The sequence below is a fragment of the Aquila chrysaetos genome, chromosome 6, assembly GCF_900496995.4.
Source record: "Aquila chrysaetos chrysaetos chromosome 6, bAquChr1.4, whole genome shotgun sequence".
NCBI lineage: Eukaryota > Metazoa > Chordata > Aves > Accipitriformes > Accipitridae > Aquila > Aquila chrysaetos.
This window is the reverse complement of record NC_044009.1, coordinates 31069969-31089828: the sequence shown is the minus strand read 5'-3', so window position 1 is coordinate 31089828 and position 19860 is coordinate 31069969. Positions and strand designations below refer to the sequence as shown.

The window sequence follows — 19860 nt, the reverse complement described above, 5'->3', positions numbered from 1 at the left end:
TGTAGGGTTCCTGCAAAGGACCAACAGCCTGGAAGACAAGGGCCGGATCGTCAGCTCCCTGAAGGAAAGGCAGTCCTCCAAGAGCCTGCTGGCATGCGAGAACAGCGAGAAGGAATCCAGGTTCCGGCGCACCGAGACAGATTTCTCCAATTTGTATGCCAGAGGTAAACACTCTTTACAGCTTCTGCTTGCTCCATCTCAGGCACGGCCCTTAGTAGTCTGCCCTTGCCTTCCTTGGAAGTGCAGCCACATTTAGACCGTGCTTTTGCTTGGCTGTTTTTGAAGGAAGCTCTGTGTGTGTGTTTGCCGAGAGCCGCACTGGCGATGTGTACAAGTTTCCTGAAATGCAATTTTATGTACTTTGGGCTGATCCTCTGCAGCTGAGCTCCAGCAATTCTTCCAGGGTCACTCCAGATCCAGCCTCTGGGAGGAGAGTAATTTTATATTTTATTTCCTCCTCTGTAAAATAGCAATGAAACGGTCTGTGATTGCTGGTATGAGGGCATTGACGAAGAGGGTGGGGAAGGGAAATCACTCCTTTTGCAGGCCTGGGGGGACGAAGCGTTGCAGTAGAAGGGCAGGTGTGGGTTTGGGTTGCTCTTGGCCCCTGGGAGGTGAGTGCCCCACACTGCACAGCATTAGGGTTGCAGGGCATGCTTTTGGCCAGGGTTCTTCGCAGGTGCCCCCACTGTTCCCATGTGGGATCTGGGCTCACCCTTCCCCACCAGGCAAGAAGGGCTGGGAGCCCCGGGGGCAGCGGCAGATTTAATCTCCACCTCTGGCTCCCAAAGCAAACACTGACAGCTGGTTTGTCCCGCAGATTTGCTGCCCGCCAAGAATGGCGAGGAGCAGACCATGCAGTTCCTGCTGGAGGTCGTGGACATCCTCCTCAACTATGTGAGGAAGACGTTTGACAGATCCACCAAAGTGCTGGACTTCCACCACCCGCACCAGCTCCTGGAGGGCATGGAGGGCTTCAACCTGGAGCTCTCAGACAACCCCGAGTCCCTGGAGCAGATCCTGGTGGACTGTCGGGACACGCTGAAGTATGGAGTGAGGACAGGTAGGTTCTCGCACACTACTCTGGAGAGTCCCTCCTGGGGCTTTTCTCAGGCCCAAGGTAAAGGGAGTGGGCTTGAGCCCACAGAGGTAAGCCCACACCCTCTCCATGCCCTCGACTCTGCCTCCCTGGAGGCTCAGCTCCAGGGCTGTCTGCAGGCACTGGAAATGTCTCTGCTCGGAAACTTAAGTTATTGATGCTCCATCCGTCCCCAGCGGGCAGGGCTCGGTGCTGTTTGCAGAGCCCAGAAACAAGTTTTTAAGACGTAATCTCTTTCACTTGATGAAATGCGAGCTGTCTGTATCTCCGGGGAGCAATATCATTAGGTAAATGAGGGCATAAATGACACTGAATTTGCAGTTTTTCTTCTTTATGTTCACCAGACGTTTAATGAAAAAGAGACTGAAATCCCAGGAATCATCAATAAAGGAACCCTGTGGATTTCAGCCCATTACCCAGGAGCCCCGCCTGTCCAGGTCATTCTGAATCACACAGAAATGCCCGTTTATGATCACTTCTTTTACTGGGTGAGCTGTAGCCAGGCTCTAGAGCGAAGTCTGTGCTCTTCCAGGCTGTTTGGCCTGGAACGTTTTACATCTGTATCAGCAGAAAGCAGGGCTGGCAACGAGCCCTGACTGCTGTACGTACCCAAGCAGGTCAGGAACTGGAGTGGTAACGGTGCCGGGACCGTGTCTCACCTCCGCAGTCCTGCTCCAGCGTTTCATTCAGGGCTGCTGAGCTCTGCCCGGCGAGCAGCCCTCGGGGCAGGGCAGGGAAGGGCAGGGGAGCCGTGCTGCCATGGCGGGCGGCGGGGGGGGGGGGGGGGGGGGGGGGGGAGCTGGCCGAGCGAGGCTTTTGTCTGAAGCACGGGGGGCTGCTTCCTACGCTCTTTAGTTATGCAGCTGTGAAAACCCAACGCAGTGCATTCAAGGAACAGAATCTTGACAACAAATGTGGCGGTTAGCTTCCTGTCTTTTCCCGTTTACGTGGTGGTTTGATTTATTCAAGAGTATCAGGGGCGTATTTTGATTTTGTGTCCTTAATCAAAGGGGAGCGTATCTCACTCCCAAACCCGTGGGTTGTTGAACAGGTGGCCAGCAGCAAAGCCAGACTCCCTGCGGTCTGTGTGCTTGCACCGTTATTCCGCTATCCATTGCGCCGGGATGTCGGGCAAGCTCTTACCCTCACCCCGCTCTCCCCTGAAGCTTTTGCGGGACCGGTAGGACCCGTCCCCGGGAGCTGAGGTGCAGGTATCCGATCGGACGCAAGCTCTGTTCAAAGCAGTACCTGGTGCAGCTTTGAAGAAGAGCTGCTCGGGCTGTGTGACGACCCCAGGACACAGGCCCTGCCTTCCCAGGCCCCAAGGGCTCACGTTCTCTCTCCCTCTAAAGCCAGCGGGGCTGAATCTGCAGCCCAGCCTCAGGAGACCGCAGGCTCTCTGACAGCTTTGGGAGGTCAGCGAAATGTCCCTTAAAATAACTTCCCAAACCGTGTGTCATGGCAAGGGAGAGAAGTGCTGATGCGCAAAGCAAATAGCTAAGCCGTGGTGATGTTTCTGGGCTTTAGGCCGGAGCCACTTGGCTCCCCGGGGTGGGAGCAGCCCGGCCACTTTGCCTCCGTGTTCCCCCGGTTTCCCCGGCAGCCTCCTCTTCAGGATGTGCCGAGACGCGGCAGCGCCGGCGGGCTCACGCCTCCAAAAGGTTCCCGCTGACATCGCTCAGAGCAGAACCGCATTTATTTCTTTATGTCAAAAGATGCTGATGTTCCCAGTGTTGAGCCAAATGCGACGTGACAGGGTCCCTCCGGGCGTCGAGCGCTGAACGCCCCATCTCGGGCTGGGCTGTCCTCAGTGTGTTATCTGCGTGTCCTTTCCCAAGAGAGCAGAGATAAGGGCTAAATCACGACACCTTCTGCCTCCTCTCAAAGTCCGTCATCATTTGTTAGGAATGTCATCACTTCATGCTAGAAAAGCGGGCCCCCAATAGTCGGGCTTATCGCTTACAAAAGTTGTTAAGGCGACTTCGGCTGAAATACAGGAATATGATTGATGTGTGTTTGACAGCAAAGCCTTTGTTGATGAGGTGAATCCTAGCTTTTAAACCACGTGGGGACAACGCCCGTGCCCAGGGGCTCTCGGGGGGCTCTCGGCGCCCCGCCGCACCGGGACGTTTCCCGCCGAGACCCCGCCAGACGCCGCTCCCGCGGCCGTGCGGCTCAGCGAGCGACTGACTGGCTCCTCGCCCCCCCTCCCTCGCCCCTACAGCCTCGTCACAAGCGGATCAGCCTTCCCCTCTTTCTCCATTCAGATGCAAATGGCCCCAGCACCTGCAGGCTGTTACTGCCAAGTGTTCAAGTATTCCTGCTCCCCCTTTCCCCCCGAGTTCGCAGCGCGGCGGAGCTCGGGGGGCAGCTCTGGAGATGGGCTACTCCGAGCCCTTGCACAGGTTCCGGAGGTGTTTTACAGGCTCAGTCGGCTCTGAGGTTCTCTCTTGTCATTTAAACGCTAATGATGCGCCATACGGGAGTTCCCTCCGAAGCGGTTTTTCAAGTTTGTGACGAGGCATCCCTGAATGTTGGTTAACGGTCTCCACATAAGGAGGACTTGCTTGGGAACCACCTCTGCAAGTGTGTTACGAGTGCAAAACCATCGCTGGTGTCACGAGAGTTGGGCGGTTTAAAATTGAAACCTGAGAGATACCGGTGGAGTTGTTCTAAGTTGCTCTCGATTCTCTTTCCAGGTCATCCTCGCTTTTTCAATCAGCTGTCCACAGGACTGGACATTATTGGTTTGGCTGGGGAGTGGCTGACATCAACCGCTAATACAAACATGTAAGCAGCGTCATCTTGTCAGCGTCTGTGACTGGTGCTTACAGGGGCTGCCATCTATCATGGTAGACGTGTATTGTCACAGGCGTGTATAATTTTCTTCTTTAAATGACGATTGCTGCATCTTCAATAAAAGCATCTTATATTTTTCTTAATGTGGCAGTAATACAGTGAAAACAGTTATATAAAGCTGAACAGTTTTACGTTTCTGATAAATAGAAATGCAAATATCCCAGAACACATGGTAAGTAAAACATAATGATTCTAATATAATAACATGAAATTATTTTTCTTCTCTTGGACCAATCTTCTTTATCTCTTTCTGATTTTGTTTTTTAAGCTTCATCCCTAGACTGAGTAATTCTGCAGCTATCCATATATTAACACTAATATACAAAATACATACAAATTTATTGTCTTTTTTCCTGTTGACTTCAGAGGTAGTAGGCTTGGGGCACTACCTTCTCCTGTTCATGTGCTGGTAAAGAAGTGGCTTCTGGATGGCTTCCAAATGATTAAAAATGTAACATTAAAAATTAATTTGATAATAATGGAGTTAGTCTAAGATTTATTAAAGTTGTGTGTAAATAAATAAATGGAAGTATAAAAAAAGTAAAATTTTACATCTAGAACACATCAGTGAGGAAACTTTTCCTAATTTTTCTTGACCTCAAAATTAATGAAGGCTAGATGTAAACGTAAGGTATTATGTTGAATACATGCAACAAAGAGGGTAATTAATGAAAAAAACTCCACCAAACCTAAAAACTTCTAGCCAGTTTTTATTTATGTGTGGATTTGTATATGCTCGAAAATGTGATGGGAGACCAAATACTTGGCAGGTAACAGACTGCTCTGGTTTAGTCCTGTATTGGATGTGTTTTAACTCTAAAGCTACCTCTGTTTTGGGTAGTTTTCTGCTAATTGGCAGAACGCAGGAAATATATCTGCAGATTGGAAAATGAACAATATTTTCACTGGCCTATCCATGACTATATGGTTCATTAAGTATAGCTGATTACTAGCAGCTCTATGTGGATTATGAGCTGTGCTTGTTTTGTGACATTAGCACAATAAAGAAAAATACATAAGGTGCTCCAGCCAAAACCAGCCGGCTCTTCGTAATAATCATCTTCTCAATTAGTTCTCTGTTTGCTAAAAATTGGTGCGAGACATTCAGATTTAAAAGCTGATTGGGAAGAAAACCCAGCATCATATATTTTAATCATAAAACAAGTATTGCAAAGTGCTTTAAAGTGCTTTCTTTTTTTTTTATACCACAATTAAAACTGAAAACAAACCTGATTACATTTCTAAAAGAAAACTTTGCTTAAATATTGTTCCTCTGTGACAAACACATACTTCAGAGACTGTCACTTTTTGGAAGCCCCTTTTCCTTTGACCAACTAAGTTATCCTAGCTTAGTTACCCTTTTGTAATCAGTGAAATTGCACAAATCTGATAGGACATAATAGAATTCAGCTCTGTGGCAGACTGTGATAGTATTATGAAATATTGCCATCATTATTAAGAACATCACACTCACTTATTCTCTTCTGAAAGAGTAACTTTTTTTTTTTTTTTAAATGAGGTTGCTTTTTCCTTTGGTTTTAAAAGTAAATTGTTAAATAGCTATTTCTATAAAGCTAGTTTCTGATCAATTTATGCTTTAAACAAGAACATATCTTGAAAATACTCTGCAAGCATGAAAATTGAGTATCTATTTGCTTGTATGAGGCTTAGCAAATTCAAAATAATGCATTGTTCTCTTTTTTTCAGCAAACCAAGGTCAACATTATATGCTTTCAAATAACACAGTAATTGAAAGTAAGGTTAAAGCAAGATGTTTGTAAAATATCATTCAAAGAACTGACAGAGAAGGTTATTAAAAATAGCCAAATCGTCTCTGTCAGCTCTAGGGAACATATTATTTGTTTTGAGCAGTGTTCCAGCACAGAAGAGCAGGTTCTGACCTTTACCTAGAAACTGTTCTAACCTATTTCAGCTGCACAAGCATGTAACACACAAGTGACAGTAACACTGGATTATGGTAGGGAATGTTTTCCATTTGCCATTTTTTCTTTTCTACCTATAAACAATACTTAAAATATTTGCAAACAATTAAAAAATGTGTTTTCTTTCACAAATGAGTTTTGAGTAATCAAAACATCTGTACTCTCTTAAAATTTTAAATTGTCATTAGGAAATACTACTTAAATGTCACTCTGAAGTTAACATATTAAATTAAACATAGTTAGCTTCCCACATTGACTTGGAAATAATGTATCAATGTGCTATTCATAGCTTAATCGCTAACCATAAGACCTTCAGGGTGGAAATTTCAGAAGTTGCTGTTATTCATCCAGCTCTAGGGATCTGTACTACAGGGCATTCACTCACCATGCAGCAGCCAGCTGAGGTTAGAAAGCAATAATATTATCTGGAAGTTCATTTTATGCCCACTGTTAGCCAAGACAAGAGAATAGTATTGGTATTTTGACTATTATGCATTTATAGTTATGAAAATGTAACATAGAAAAATGGTGTAAAATGCTTTACGTTTATTCTCAGAATGCTTTTTATGTACTGGCAAACAGGAGGACAGGTAGCTAGAATGATTTGGCCTGATAAAATGATTTGGCCTTTAGGTAAGAGCAGAATTAAGGCAGCACTGGCCACTACCAAAAACCTCATTCATTTATTCTGTTAGTAAAGAGCTGAGACTTGTGACTGTTTTAGCTAATTCATAGAAATACCTGTAAATACTGTAACTGTACAAAAAATCTAATCAGCATTTTTTGTCAGGAGATTGGTTCTAAAGTTGGACAGGTTCTTCCAAGCCGAATGCATTTTCTGCGTTTAACTGAATTTTTTAAAATCATTTAAGTTTAAAACAAATAGGTTGGAGTGAACTTTAGCGAGATGTGATTTTTAAAATAATAGCCATCATCTAATATAGCTGCATTGGCTTTATACTTTATAATTGTCTGCAATCTTCTTTTATTTCTTTGTCAGCCTTTGGAGAGTCAGAAAATAATTATGTAATAAAATAAGTATTTTACTTGGGTTTAAGTATATTCAAAATTCCCCTTGTGAACACTTGATATTCTATATACAGAAAACTTGCTTAACATTATATTTTTTTTTTTTTTGTACAAGCTTTTAAGTCTTCTGGGAAGTATGTAGGGATTAGTGTCGAAGGTCTCAGGACAAAAATCAAGATGTGTTTAAACTGGTGGAAAAAAAAATCACATTGACTTAAATGTATCTTGTATTAGACTACAGTGATCTTGTACACTGCCAAGTTCCTGTTGACTTCAGTTGGTTATTCTGCCTAAGTAAAGATTGGAATATATCCTAGACTTGCAGTGCTTAAAAACAAAACAAGAAACCCCCCCACTGTTAGCAGACACCAACTGATCTATTAATTTTGTGTCTCTGTAAATATTGGCAGCACCCAAACTTCAGATTGGTGTTCAACTGTCTGTCTCTGACAGTTCTAATTATAATAAAAGCAAAATAAGCAGTATTTTGGGTTCTGAAAATAGTAATTACAACAATTAAATTACAAATGCTGTTTAATCTTAAAGGAATGTTTTAAAAAATAGTAGTGGTGGACTAAGGACACATAAGGATTGAAAAAAAAATTAGTATTTTAACTAACCAGTGTAGCTGTAAATAAAAGCTTTTCAGACACAGGTTCACTTCTTCATATCACGTCTTCTTAAAGTTTGCCATTCTCAAAATGTCATTGTGGTATTAGAGAGACAACACATGTTTTGGTGAAATTATTCAAGTGGAAGACATGAGTCAGATCAGAGTGTCAGGGTGTCATATTCTTATAGATTCCCTTGGAAATCACAGGTTGATTGTTTAGTTTCTCTCTGCCTCCATTTCCCCCCTCCTTTTTTACTTTTTTTTTTTTTTTTTTTTTTTGGCATACACAGCAAGCAGAGTTTGTTTACAGCAGTAGCAATTTATCCATGTACCTTAATCATCAAAAATGGTTGTATGGCTGTCACTTTCCATCCACATATCTGTCTGTGACATCAGGGCATACCAGACTATGCAATGTTTTTTGCCCTCATGAAGTGGATACAATAGTTGACTGCTGACTTGTTTTTGGTAATTAGAAAATCATCATTTATAATTACTCTTGACAGTTATTGATCGCATGGTATTGTAGAAATAAGTTGTCCTTGGAGATCATCAACAGAATAAATCCACATAATTAATTGTATTTAGACTTTGAAGCCCTAGCTCAATACTTCTAATTATGGTTGTGTTTAGCTCAGTGAAGTTCACTGTTTTCATAAGGATTTGGCAATGTCTTACTCCACAAGTGTGGAACTGGCACTTTGGGAAACAAATGTTTTACAGTACAATCTTGTACAGCAGTTGGCAGTGCTATGATGGCGAGCATTAGGTCTTATGTTGGTTATATAGAAAGTTGCAAAAGAGGTAATACTGCAGTTTTTATTGACCAATATTTCCAGTATTGCGTTCCTGAGGATTTTTGTTTGGGTAAAGGTTGCAATATCAGAACCTCAATTTATAGAAAAACTTTTAGGAATCTTAAGCATTTTCACAAAGAATCATAGACTGGGAATTTATTGTGTGTTTTTAGAATCTGTATTTGATTTTGTTTGGTGGGCTTTTTTGCTTTATCCATGCAGGTTTACCTATGAAATTGCCCCTGTTTTTGTTCTCATGGAACAAATAACACTTCGAAAGATGAGAGAGATTATTGGATGGTCAAATAAAGATGGTGATGGAATATTCTCACCTGGTGAGTTTTTTCTTTCTGTTTTGGTGGTTTGACTAGAACTTCAAAAGTTAAAATATATATAAGCTGTGTCTGAATGCCCACGATATCTGCAACACAAAACAATGCATCAGATATTTAGAAGTAGGAATGCTTTGTTTAAATGCAAAAGCTGGCGGGGGGGGGGGAAATTATCTTTCAGTGTGGCTATGTATTGTGGCTGGTCAACATTTTAAAACTTGACTACAAGCTCTGGTATATAGTTAGGCATTTAAACAGCCTTTTTTTTGCACTTAATTTCTGGAGGTGCTGAGCAACCACAATTCCTGCTGACCAATAGCTCTTGAGAATCATGTACTGACTTCTTTGGTAGTCAGTGAGGATTTGGGCTCACAGTCAGAAAAAGACTGTGACTGCCTGTCACTTTCTAGGACATATTATCTGGGACTTAATCTGACTGGATTCACAAGTATGATTCCAGTATGAAGACCAAGACAAAGTGTCTTCCCATGAATGTGATATAAAGGCAGTCAGCAGTGATTGAAAAGACTGGTAAACCATGTGGAGGTCCTGGACCCACGTGTGGACAACATGGGTGCCCAGCAGAACTCCAGATTTCTGGGTTTGGCGTGGGGGGACACCATCCTGTTTCAGAGGATGAATGACAATTCCACCTCCTTTTGGAACAGCCCACATAAAATCCAGGAATGCATACTTGCTTCATCTCCAGGCCCATCTGCTAGAAAAATACAGATCTTTCTCAGTGTTCTTGTTGATGAAGAAATATTAGAGGAGGAAGTTATCCTAGACTTTATGGATGAGAATCATCTTACTAAATCTTGAGGTCTGCATTGTAGAACTGAGCTAATTGTCCTGGGCTCTTTTTAGCAGTAAACCAAGAGAAATAGGTGCTTTCCCTCAATTCACATTCTTCAAAAGTAAGTGTCAAAATAGATTAGCTGAATCATAGGCAGCAAAGTTCCTCTGTCCCTTAACTGACTATGAGGAAGCTTAGAATAACTAGCTCGGCTGTAGAAATCTACCTTTAAGGCATCTACTTCTGTACCTACAGTGAGATGGGATAAATCCATCCAGTATGCGACATTTCTTCAGTGTCAGACTATTTGATAACTTCCTGTTTTTCTTGCTAACAAGAAGCTGTCATGCAAAAGCAGCACAATGAAAGCTGAACTTTTAAGGAATGTGTTACAAAATGTTAGCAATTGAAAGCGATGATGGATAGGAAATTCTATCAGTATGACTTTCTAGAGGGTCTGTCCCTCTGCTGTTTAGACAGATGACCATGCATTTCTGAGATTTATTTTTCCATAGTTCACTGCCACTTCCACTGCATAATGCAAATGAGACTTGTATGTCTTTGGTCTAATATGCATTTTTTTCTCATTATCACTATTTTATTATTCATTTACAGGAGGAGCCATCTCCAACATGTACAGCATAATGGCTGCACGCTACAAGTATTTCCCTGAAGTCAAAACCAAAGGCATGGCTGCAGTCCCTAAACTGGTTCTCTTTACCTCAGAACATGTGAGCTTTTAATACACTGCTAATTCTTAATTTATTGATGTATGTTGTGAAGATGTTTCATCATTAAACAACCATTCCATTAAATGTGCCTATGTTTTGCTGCAGAGTCACTACTCAATAAAGAAAGCTGGAGCTGCACTTGGATTTGGAACAGACAATGTGATTTTGATAAAATGCAATGAAAGGTAGGATGAATGCTAAAGTTTTGATATATTAAATGTGTTCATCTGTTAAATTTGTTGTATTGTGCTTAAGGACTGGTTCAGTACAGTGTGTCAAGGTGCTAATGGCCTGTTGAGAAAATCCTATTAAATTATTTCAACTGTAGCTAGTATTTCCATATGCACTCTAATTTTCTTTGTCTTTCTGTTTCTACAATAATTACAGAGGCAAAATAATACCAGCTGATTTGGAGGCAAAAATTTTGGAAGCAAAACAAAAGGTTTGTGTTCTTAAAAATCAGTGCTTAAATGCTTGGCTTAGTAAAATTACCTCTTCCTTTGAAGGCTGAGGGTTAACATTAAAAGAGAAGACTATAATGATATAAATGTTATAATAATATTTTCAGCTGCTTAATTATACATTCATGTATTGTTTAGGGAATTATCTATATGTCTTGCGAAGGTTTCCATTTACTGTTTAAAAACAAAGTATTTTTAACTCTTGAACCACATCTGTATCTTATGACTTTTAAAAATAACTTTGTTTGGAAATATATGGAAAAAAGTATGAAAACATGAAACTAAACCTACTTTTATCCAAACCTTAAAGTTTAGCCAAAACCATCAAAAATTCTATTGAAGTCCTAAAAATTCCCATAGATTTCAAGTGTGAGACTGCAAGGTTAGTAAATATAGCCACTAAGTTTAATTTTTTTGAGGCATTCATTGTTATTTCTTGAATCAATGCAATGAAAAATCCATTAATTTTCTATAAACCCACCAAAGTTAGAGCAATCAAGATTATTATTTTTTTACTTCTTTACATTTGAGCAGTCTATGAAATTGAAGTTCACATTTATTTCATCTAATTCATAATTGACTCACTTTGATAGTTCCACATTTATTGCTTTTATTTTCGATTGCTTTGTTCTGCTTTGTTCTGTTTATTAGGAGATAAAGACTAAAAGAACAACTTCAAGCCTTCAAATCACAACTTACATATCACATTAATTAATTTTCCTTTATACTGCTGTAAACGTCTCAACTTTACTTGACTATTGCTAGTCTTCTACTAGGATGTTTGAATCTCCTCACTGAAAGAGATTAGACAAAATAATATTCTTTACCTTCTGACTAGTTAATTTTGTGAAGTTACAGTACAATAAAAACAGAGTTTGTTCCTACTATGTATACAATTTGTTAGTTTCTACTGTTGCTTATATGTACCTTTCACATGGAAGGAAAAACATTTTTAGGCCGGAAAATGGGATAGCAACATTTCTAAAATTGTTTTCACATATATTTTTTTTCTGAAAGAGGTTCAATTTTGTATTTAATATTTTTATTTTTATTGTAGGGATACATTCCTCTTTTTGTAAATGCAACTGCAGGCACAACAGTTTATGGAGCCTTTGATCCAATACAGGAGATTGCAGATATATGTGAAAAATATAACCTCTGGCTCCATGTAGATGTAAGTAACTAAATGAAGTGCTGTTTTTCAGGCAAAAGAGGATTTTTTTTTTTTTTTTTTTTTTTACACATTTTGTCTTGAATTAAAGTATTTATTACTAGATCCTAAGTAAATTAAAATATGTTACGCTTTTCCAAAACAATGAGTCTTCTCTTTTTTCTATCTCTTCCAGGCTGCCTGGGGAGGTGGACTTTTAATGTCCCGAAAGCATCGTCATAAATTGAATGGAATAGAAAGGTACTATACAGTGCTTACTTGTAATACTGTTATTAAAGTGCTTTCATAAGGTACAGGACACTTCACAAATTAATGAAAAGATTAATTTGCTGCATTAAGGAGTTTAAACACTAAATTAAACAAAAGCAAGACATACAGGAAAGGTTCACACTAGGAAGATTGAAAGAATACTACAGAAGAAAACAGTGAAGTACAGCTGAGTGAAAGGTAAGTTTTCAGCAGATTTGAAGGAGGATGGGGTATTGCCTGGCAAAAAGGAAGGGAGATTGTTCTATCCATAGCTTTGAAGGGATCATAAGTCTGGGAATGGGTGAAGGAGGATTTGAGGAAATAACAAAGTCTGAGAGCTAGACAATCTCTGAAATGTAGGGCTTTTTGAATAGCAGTGAGAAATGAGGAATCCAGAGAAGGTGTTTGAGTATAAATACCTATGATGGGAAGCCATGACATGGTGGAAATTTACTATAGAGACTCTCTCCTGAAAGATGTTTGCAGTTATTTCCAGAAAATAAAGAGTGTATGTTCTGCCTGAAAAGGAGTGTTCTATAAATGAAAGTTTATAAATATATTTATATGCTTGCTTTTGTATAGCTTATCTATACACACACACACATAAATATATATGTGTATACAACAAAGAGAGGAACACATGCTAGAGACTGAATTAGCAGCAATTTTTAGGGGCAAATTTCAGTACCTATAAGGCTGGAAAGGACTATGATAGCACAGAGCTGGTATAATTCTACTGTGCCAGGCAGAAGACTGAGGGAACTTACAGGGAGGCCAGAAAGAGTCACAGATACTCACCGTGTCTCAGGGCACAGGGGCTTATGAGTTGGTGCCACGTGGCGATTACATGAAACAAGCACGAAGTTCTTGTAGAGGCCAGAGTGAAGTCTGCAGAAAAGAGTGCATGTGTGCCCCCAAGCACATAACCCAGGTTACCAAGGTGCCCACTGAGACCAGAAGCCAGCCTTTATTAAATAATTAATTGAACCAAATTTGAAAAGGCAAAGCATTTGTGTTGAAAGTGATAGCAGAGTGAGAGTGTGTCCCTCCCCCTGGTCCTTACAATTCAGACTTTGGAGGAGTCCCTTGTGTAGTCTTTGGCACGGTTGTTCCCATATCCAGTGATGACAAGGCTGTAGTCTGTAGAAGATGCTATGTTTATATCCCCATGGGTGTGTTTGTCTCTAGATTTCCTCTGAAACTGCTCTACCATAAAAGGCTGCCCGTCTGAATAAAAATCAGAAAAGCAATGAAGAACCAGAAACATAAGATGTTTCCCATCATTGCAGATACCAGCTTCCAGGGAAGCAAAACAGATTTGAAACAAGCTCTACCCATGTACTCTCAAATTAGCACCAAATTGCTTCCTTGAGTCAACGGTGCTGAATGTGGGCACTGTGTAAAGGCATAAAATGAGAGCAGTGAACAAAGCTCTTCCTTAGGGGAAAAAAAAACTTTCCTAGTGGTGGGCATCTCATACAGTAAGTGAAGAGCAAGTACAACATAAAAAATAATGTACAGAAGAACTGGTAGGAAAACCATGTGGACCCTTCTGTCGCAGGGACAGCCATGTCTGGTGTGGGAGGAGTGCTCTGAAGTAGCAGAATCGTATCAGCCCCTGCCCAGTCCAATTTGCTAGTCACTCATGTTATGGCAACATGTCTAATACGAGGTCAGCATTGTAAAGTGGTTTCCTTAAGCTACACAGGTTTGGTCACAGTAGTTTGCACACCTCTTTTGACCTGAGGTCAACCCAGAGGTGCTAATCAAGACCGTAATCTTAAGCAAATACAGAAAGCTGCAGGCCACAAAGCGTGATATTATTTCTTTTCTGGTCAGCTGTATGGATCTGCAGACGTGGGATGGGGCCCGCGTGTGCTGTGTAATTGCCCGTCACGGGCCCCAGCTGGGGTCTGTTGTTAACGCTCAAGCCAGACTTGGCCTGCCCGGAGACATAAGTGTGTAAGGACTGGCACGCTGCCGTGGTACAGAGCTGGGATTGACTGTGTGGGACAGCCTCCGGCTGGCTGGCTGTGCAGGGTAGAGAGTGACATCTTGGTGTTAAAATAAACCTAATGCTCCATGTGAAAATGACTTGAAATTGTCTTTGTTTGGAACCCTGAAAATTAAATAAATGAGCTCAACTGAAACCATAGCACTCTCAAAAGGAAATGAGCTGTTATATAAATTCCTGTTTCTTGACTAGTCCATCTGAAATATTAGTGAAGTTTTTTTAAAAGGTAATTGCCTCCGAAGTCTGAGCTATATACCTGCAGGTTTGCATTGCCTAAGCAGGAGATTTTAGAAGGGTGGTGAGCTCCCCAGTTAGAGCACAGACTGCGCTGTTCTTCTGGCTGAGGGGTGCTGCGGTCTAACCTAGTGCAGACAGAGGTTGGAATCATATCTGGAATCTTTATGGAATTAGTGGTCCTCAGACTGGGGTGAAGGAGTCATTGTGTTGCTCAAAACAGAGGAACTGTGCTTGTGTCTGTGTCCTCTGAGAGCAGGCTGTAGAAGAGGAGGAAATACCTTTGCATTTTCTTTCGACGACATTGTAAGAACACATGCATAGTCTGTGAAATATGATTATACACTTTCCTTCTCTGGAACACACAGTGAATCAAGGGGACATTTGTTAATTAATTACTTAGGGTGAAGAGGTCAATGGATGTGTGATGTTGGCACATTTATTTTGGCGTCATCATTAAACTGTCTAGGATAGTATGTTAATAATACAGAACAGCTCATCTGTTTGGCTAGTAAATTAGGTGATCTTGTGCATCCACCTGTGTTTACACGTAAAAAGTTTTAAGCTTTACACACAGAATGGTAGGATTGTGATGTAGTTTTATAGCTTTTAACAGTGCATGGGTTTGACAAGCTAGTACAGAAAAGGTCTCTTGTGGCTCTAACTGGAAAAGCAGGTAAGTACGAGGAGTGTCTTTTCCTTTGCTTTCTACTTCTGCGGCAGCTGCTCAGTAAAGAACTGTATTCTCCCAGAATTCATATTATTCCCTTAATTCTCTGACACCCCCCTCTCCCAATCAGTACCTTGAATTGATATAACCTGTCAGACTGTTTTTGTTAGTTTTATTAGTGCTATTTCTAGAAGTGGAGTCTTCCGGGGATGAAGTTACTGTATCAGCTAATCAGCATAGTCTGACACTAATTAGCTGGTATTAGTAATAATATAAACTAATCAGAAGTCTGACATTGCAATGTTAACGCATGAAAAATTCCTTTCCTGGACAGTATAGCTGGGAAAGATGACACTTGAGACAGTAATAATCTCCATAGTGAAATCATCATGGTCAAAACTCCATACAGTTCTATCTGAAAGCAGAAAACAAAGGTGACTGCTTTAGGTTAAATTTCTGTTTTCCAAACCTATCTGAATGTGTAATTTTTTTGCAGAGCCAACTCAGTCACTTGGAATCCACACAAGATGATGGGAGTGTTGTTACAATGTTCTGCCATTCTTGTCCGGGAGAAGGTCTGCCTTACATTTAATAATACAGCAGTTTAAAAAAAAAAAAAAAAAAAAAGAGCAAGGAAATATCAAGCCCTACTTTTTAAGAGCGTAGTGCAAAATCAATTTAATTTCAAAACTTCTTTTGGAAGGAATAATTGTGTGGATTTACATTGTCTTTGGGAAGTTGGTTTTTATCTTTTCTGTTTTTGGGGGGTTTGGGTTTTTTTTTTGTTTGTTTTGTTAAAGATGCAGACAATATGGGTCAGATCTTTAGTTGTTGAATCTTTGCATATTCTAATAACAACACTAGAGCCATGCTAATATTTCATCTGAGCATCTGCCCCATTGTTTCTGTGATATACTGAAGATACACTCTTGGTCTTAGTAATTTGTCACAGTCTAAACTGCTTAAATAAAAAGCAACTTTTTTACACTGCATAGTTGTTTAAAAGCTTCTCAGTTCTGTTGAAAAGAAAACATGCTGCTTTTATTATGACTCCATGTATATTTTTAGGGGTTTCTTCTAGATACTTCATTGTCATCAATGAAAGTAAGACCAGTGTCTTAATTCTTTTAAGCAATATGTATTTTTCCTTAGATGACAAAAAAAAGGTCATATCATCTGTGGATAGGACTAATTTTGTTGTCTACTAATTTCTGGCATGTCAATTGCTGCTAGAAGAGGTTAGTTGAAGAAGTGGTCCCTGTCCATAGAACTGGGATGAAGGAGTTGTGGATTCCAGCCCTAGGTCTGTCACTGCTCTTCCAGGTGACCCATCTCTAAACTGAGGACTGCAGCATTTATTTCCGTTTATAAAACACTTTGACATCCATTGGAGGGAAGCACTAGCCATTATTTAGTGGCATGCATGCTTATCATGCTAACTATTGCAGGATTTTGGCAACATTTTTTATTCTCTATATGAGAACTTTGATAGGTGGTTTTGTATTTATCAGATATACCAGTGTCTTCGAGCTCCTTCAAAGAACCACTAATAAACTTTAAAGGAGGCACAGACCGTTTTTAGAAATGTCACATGTGTAAGACTTCTGTGTAACATACAGGAATTTGCTCCCCTCTGTGTTTCCTTCAGAGATATTTACCAGGAATCCATAGGTTTCTGTTGGTCTGAGGACCATATTTATTTGTAAGCAAAAAATGTCTGGTTTAGGTCATTTGTACTTATATTTATCACTAATGTTAAGTGTCATAAAGCTGGACAAAGTTGAAGCCTTCAATTACTTTTTTTTTTTCTTCATTTTCTGTAGCTCTCTGCTGCACTGAGAGACCACAGCTTTATTCTAGTGTGTAATTTAACACATCAAAAATTTAAGTCTTAAGAACATAGCCTTAAAAGTGAAGTGGACAAAGTTAGTATCAAAAACTAAGAATCCAAATTAATCTGAGAATGTTTTTTCAGGTGTGGGTGTGTGGGTGTGTAAAACCATATGACTACTCAGGGACTTCTAAGAGAACCACCTTAGGTTATGAAATTATTTTTGTGGCTCAGGTTTACAAAACAAGGTCAGTATTTTATAATTTGGTCCATTAAAGAACAATTCTTCTGTATATATTTGAAATACATTTTTTAATATATTATCAATGCATACAGTTTCATAAGCACATATGCCATATAAGTCATATAAGTACATGTTTTTCACTACAGGGTATACTTCAAGGCTGCAATCAAATGTGTGCAGGCTATCTCTTCCAGCAAGACAAACAATATGATGTATCCTATGACACTGGAGATAAGGCAATACAATGTGGTCGACATGTGGACATTTTCAAATTCTGGTTGATGTGGAAGGCAAAGGTAAATAATAAAAGTTCAGCTCAAAAATCAGAAATTTATATATTTAATTTGTAAGTCTCATGTAACGGAACACTTTTTTAACATAAATATTTGTATAATTACAGCCTCTAAACACACAGGTGTCTGAGTATCAAGTCAGAAAAGAGCCATGTGAATTGTAGAACAATGTTAGCCATCAATAAATTCAGCTGGAAATTAGAAGAAAGAAATGGTCTTCTTTTTTTTGTGATTTTATACACTTCCATATGTATTTTATGACAGATCACTTGTAGTAGCAGCAGAGTAGACTTGATGACTTGCAAGGGTCCTTTGAGCATCATGTTTCAATGCATAGATTTTATAAGCAACTTTGAAAACAAAGCCTTTTACTTAAGAAGCTTTGCCCAACTGATGATTTAACAGTTGATTTCCTGGTACTACTGTGGTATACTTGGATGGCTGAATTTAAGCATGGGCTTATGTACAGGCTTACATGTTCACAAGATGAGGGTCCATGTAGTCAAGAAAACACATTTCATTTTTATTTCTTTATCTGCAGGCATCATATGACTATTCTTCTTGCTCTTCTGCTGACAAAATGGGAATTAAGTTGGTTAACCTGTTCACAGTCTAATCTTTTTTTATAAAACTGAGATTAATTCTAACAGCAAAACGTACAATCATAAAACAGTTTTCACTTTGGGTGAGAGCTAGACAGCAATAGTAAATAAATAACCTGTGATGATAAAATGTTTTTGTGCAGATTTCCTCAATATTGAAGACTGAGGGAAGAAAGTAACAGAACTTTAGATATACAGTTGCTGTTAAACACATTGTAGAATTGCCATTGTTTATTTTAAAAAGTACTTCAGAAATGCAACACTTCAATACAAAATACTTATGACAATTACTTTAGTAATCAGCATAGATTTGATTACCAGGCTAAGTACATTTCAGTTCAGTCTCAGTTCTTCCTCCAAAATAAATCATTTTGGTACTGTAATCCAGTAACGTGAAACTGCTTATGACACATTAGAATCAGACCGTGACTAGCAACTTTGAAGCATGTTGTTTATGGTTCTAATTACCAAGTGCTGACTACAGACACCATCAAAGCATGGACTGAACATTTTTCTAAACACCAGCTGAACACATTTTGTTAAAACTAGCATGCTGATTCTACTTCTGCTGTTATATTCACCTGTTAAACTGACCTCACTAAAGAAGTAGAGCACTTCACAATAAAGAAAAAAAATACAGTGGAAACCATAATGGATATGGGTCATATTTAAAATTCAGAAGTAGGATTTTTGTGGATGTGATTCTTTAAAAATAATATAGATTAAAATTGCTAAGTTGATCTGTATATCTGGAATTTAAATTTCCCTAGAAATTAGTTACTTTGGATTTCTGTTTGGTCTTGAGACAGATTCAGATTTCTTGGGCTTGAGTTCTCTGAGGTATTAGATAGAATCTGTTTCTAGCAGATTGTGTGTTTATATTACAAAGATGTTAAGAAAACAAAATATTAGGAGCTATGGACATTTTTCCTTCAGCATTAGCCACCATGAGTGATCATACTCTTGTCCTCACAGTAGAAATACACCGCCTAGGTCCAGAAGCATTCTTGTTGCTTTACCTTCAGTCATTTTATTCAGTACAAAAAACTTACCCCAAATATGCAATAATTTAAGAGTGTACTTGTCTGTCTTCTTCATTCATGTACAAAGTGTGGGTTTTTTCTTAAAGTACAACTTTTTTGTTTTTCTTATTTATTATCAACATTGATCTACTTTTTCTGGGATTATGATCTTTCAAAACAAATCAGATATGACAAAAGATCAGTGGGTGGGCAAATGACTTTTAGCAAACACTGCAAGCTTTTACTGGCTGACTTTTTAAAATGCAAATTTCTAGCAAACTGTTCAGAGGAAATAAATTACTTCCCAACTCTTACCCTTCACCCTTACTAACTGAGTTTCCATTCCGTGTTCCTAGTCTTTCAGCAATAGCTGGGAAGCCAAGACGTAATATTCATAATATTTTTGGAAACTGGAAAAAAAAAAAAGAGCTAAAAATAATCTATTAAAAATATCAAAATACCTTGTTATTTTCATAATAAATTCTCTTAAAATGAGAACAAAACCAGTGATTACAGTTCGCCACATTTAGCCACTTTTGTAGTGTTGATTATCTTTACTTTTAAATTACAAGAAGTAATACTGCTAAATGTTTTCTGACTGAAAACATTTAAGGGTGAAGCCTACCTGAAAAGATGATGGCATTGGGGGAGGGAAAAATGACCGTACAATTAATACTTTCTTTTTAAAACAGGGTACAGTAGGATTTGAAAATCAGATCAACAAATGCCTGGAGCTGGCAGAATATCTCTACACTAAAATCAAAAACAGAGAAGAATTTGAGATGGTTTTTGAAGGGGAGGTAAGTTTTCTTTCATCTAACCTGTGTGTAGGAGCCAAATCTGTATGGAATTTTGAAAACAGTCTTCATA

At 39.4% G+C, this 19860-nt stretch overlaps 1 protein-coding gene across 1 annotated transcript in view; it reads left to right on the top strand.

The window, feature by feature from the left end:
- Positions 1 to 19860, top strand: part of GAD1 (glutamate decarboxylase 1) — a 35451-nt gene that overhangs the window by 8965 nt on the left and 6626 nt on the right. Inside the window, exons 4-15 of the mRNA XM_030016742.2 lie at positions 6 to 164; positions 821 to 1063; positions 3799 to 3889; positions 8563 to 8675; positions 10084 to 10199; positions 10305 to 10384; positions 10587 to 10641; positions 11718 to 11834; positions 12007 to 12071; positions 15495 to 15573; positions 17220 to 17369; positions 19683 to 19790. Coding sequence (XP_029872602.1) covers positions 6 to 164; positions 821 to 1063; positions 3799 to 3889; positions 8563 to 8675; positions 10084 to 10199; positions 10305 to 10384; positions 10587 to 10641; positions 11718 to 11834; positions 12007 to 12071; positions 15495 to 15573; positions 17220 to 17369; positions 19683 to 19790 — 1376 coding nt within the window. The remainder of the gene's footprint in view (positions 1 to 5; positions 165 to 820; positions 1064 to 3798; positions 3890 to 8562; positions 8676 to 10083; positions 10200 to 10304; positions 10385 to 10586; positions 10642 to 11717; positions 11835 to 12006; positions 12072 to 15494; positions 15574 to 17219; positions 17370 to 19682; positions 19791 to 19860) is intronic.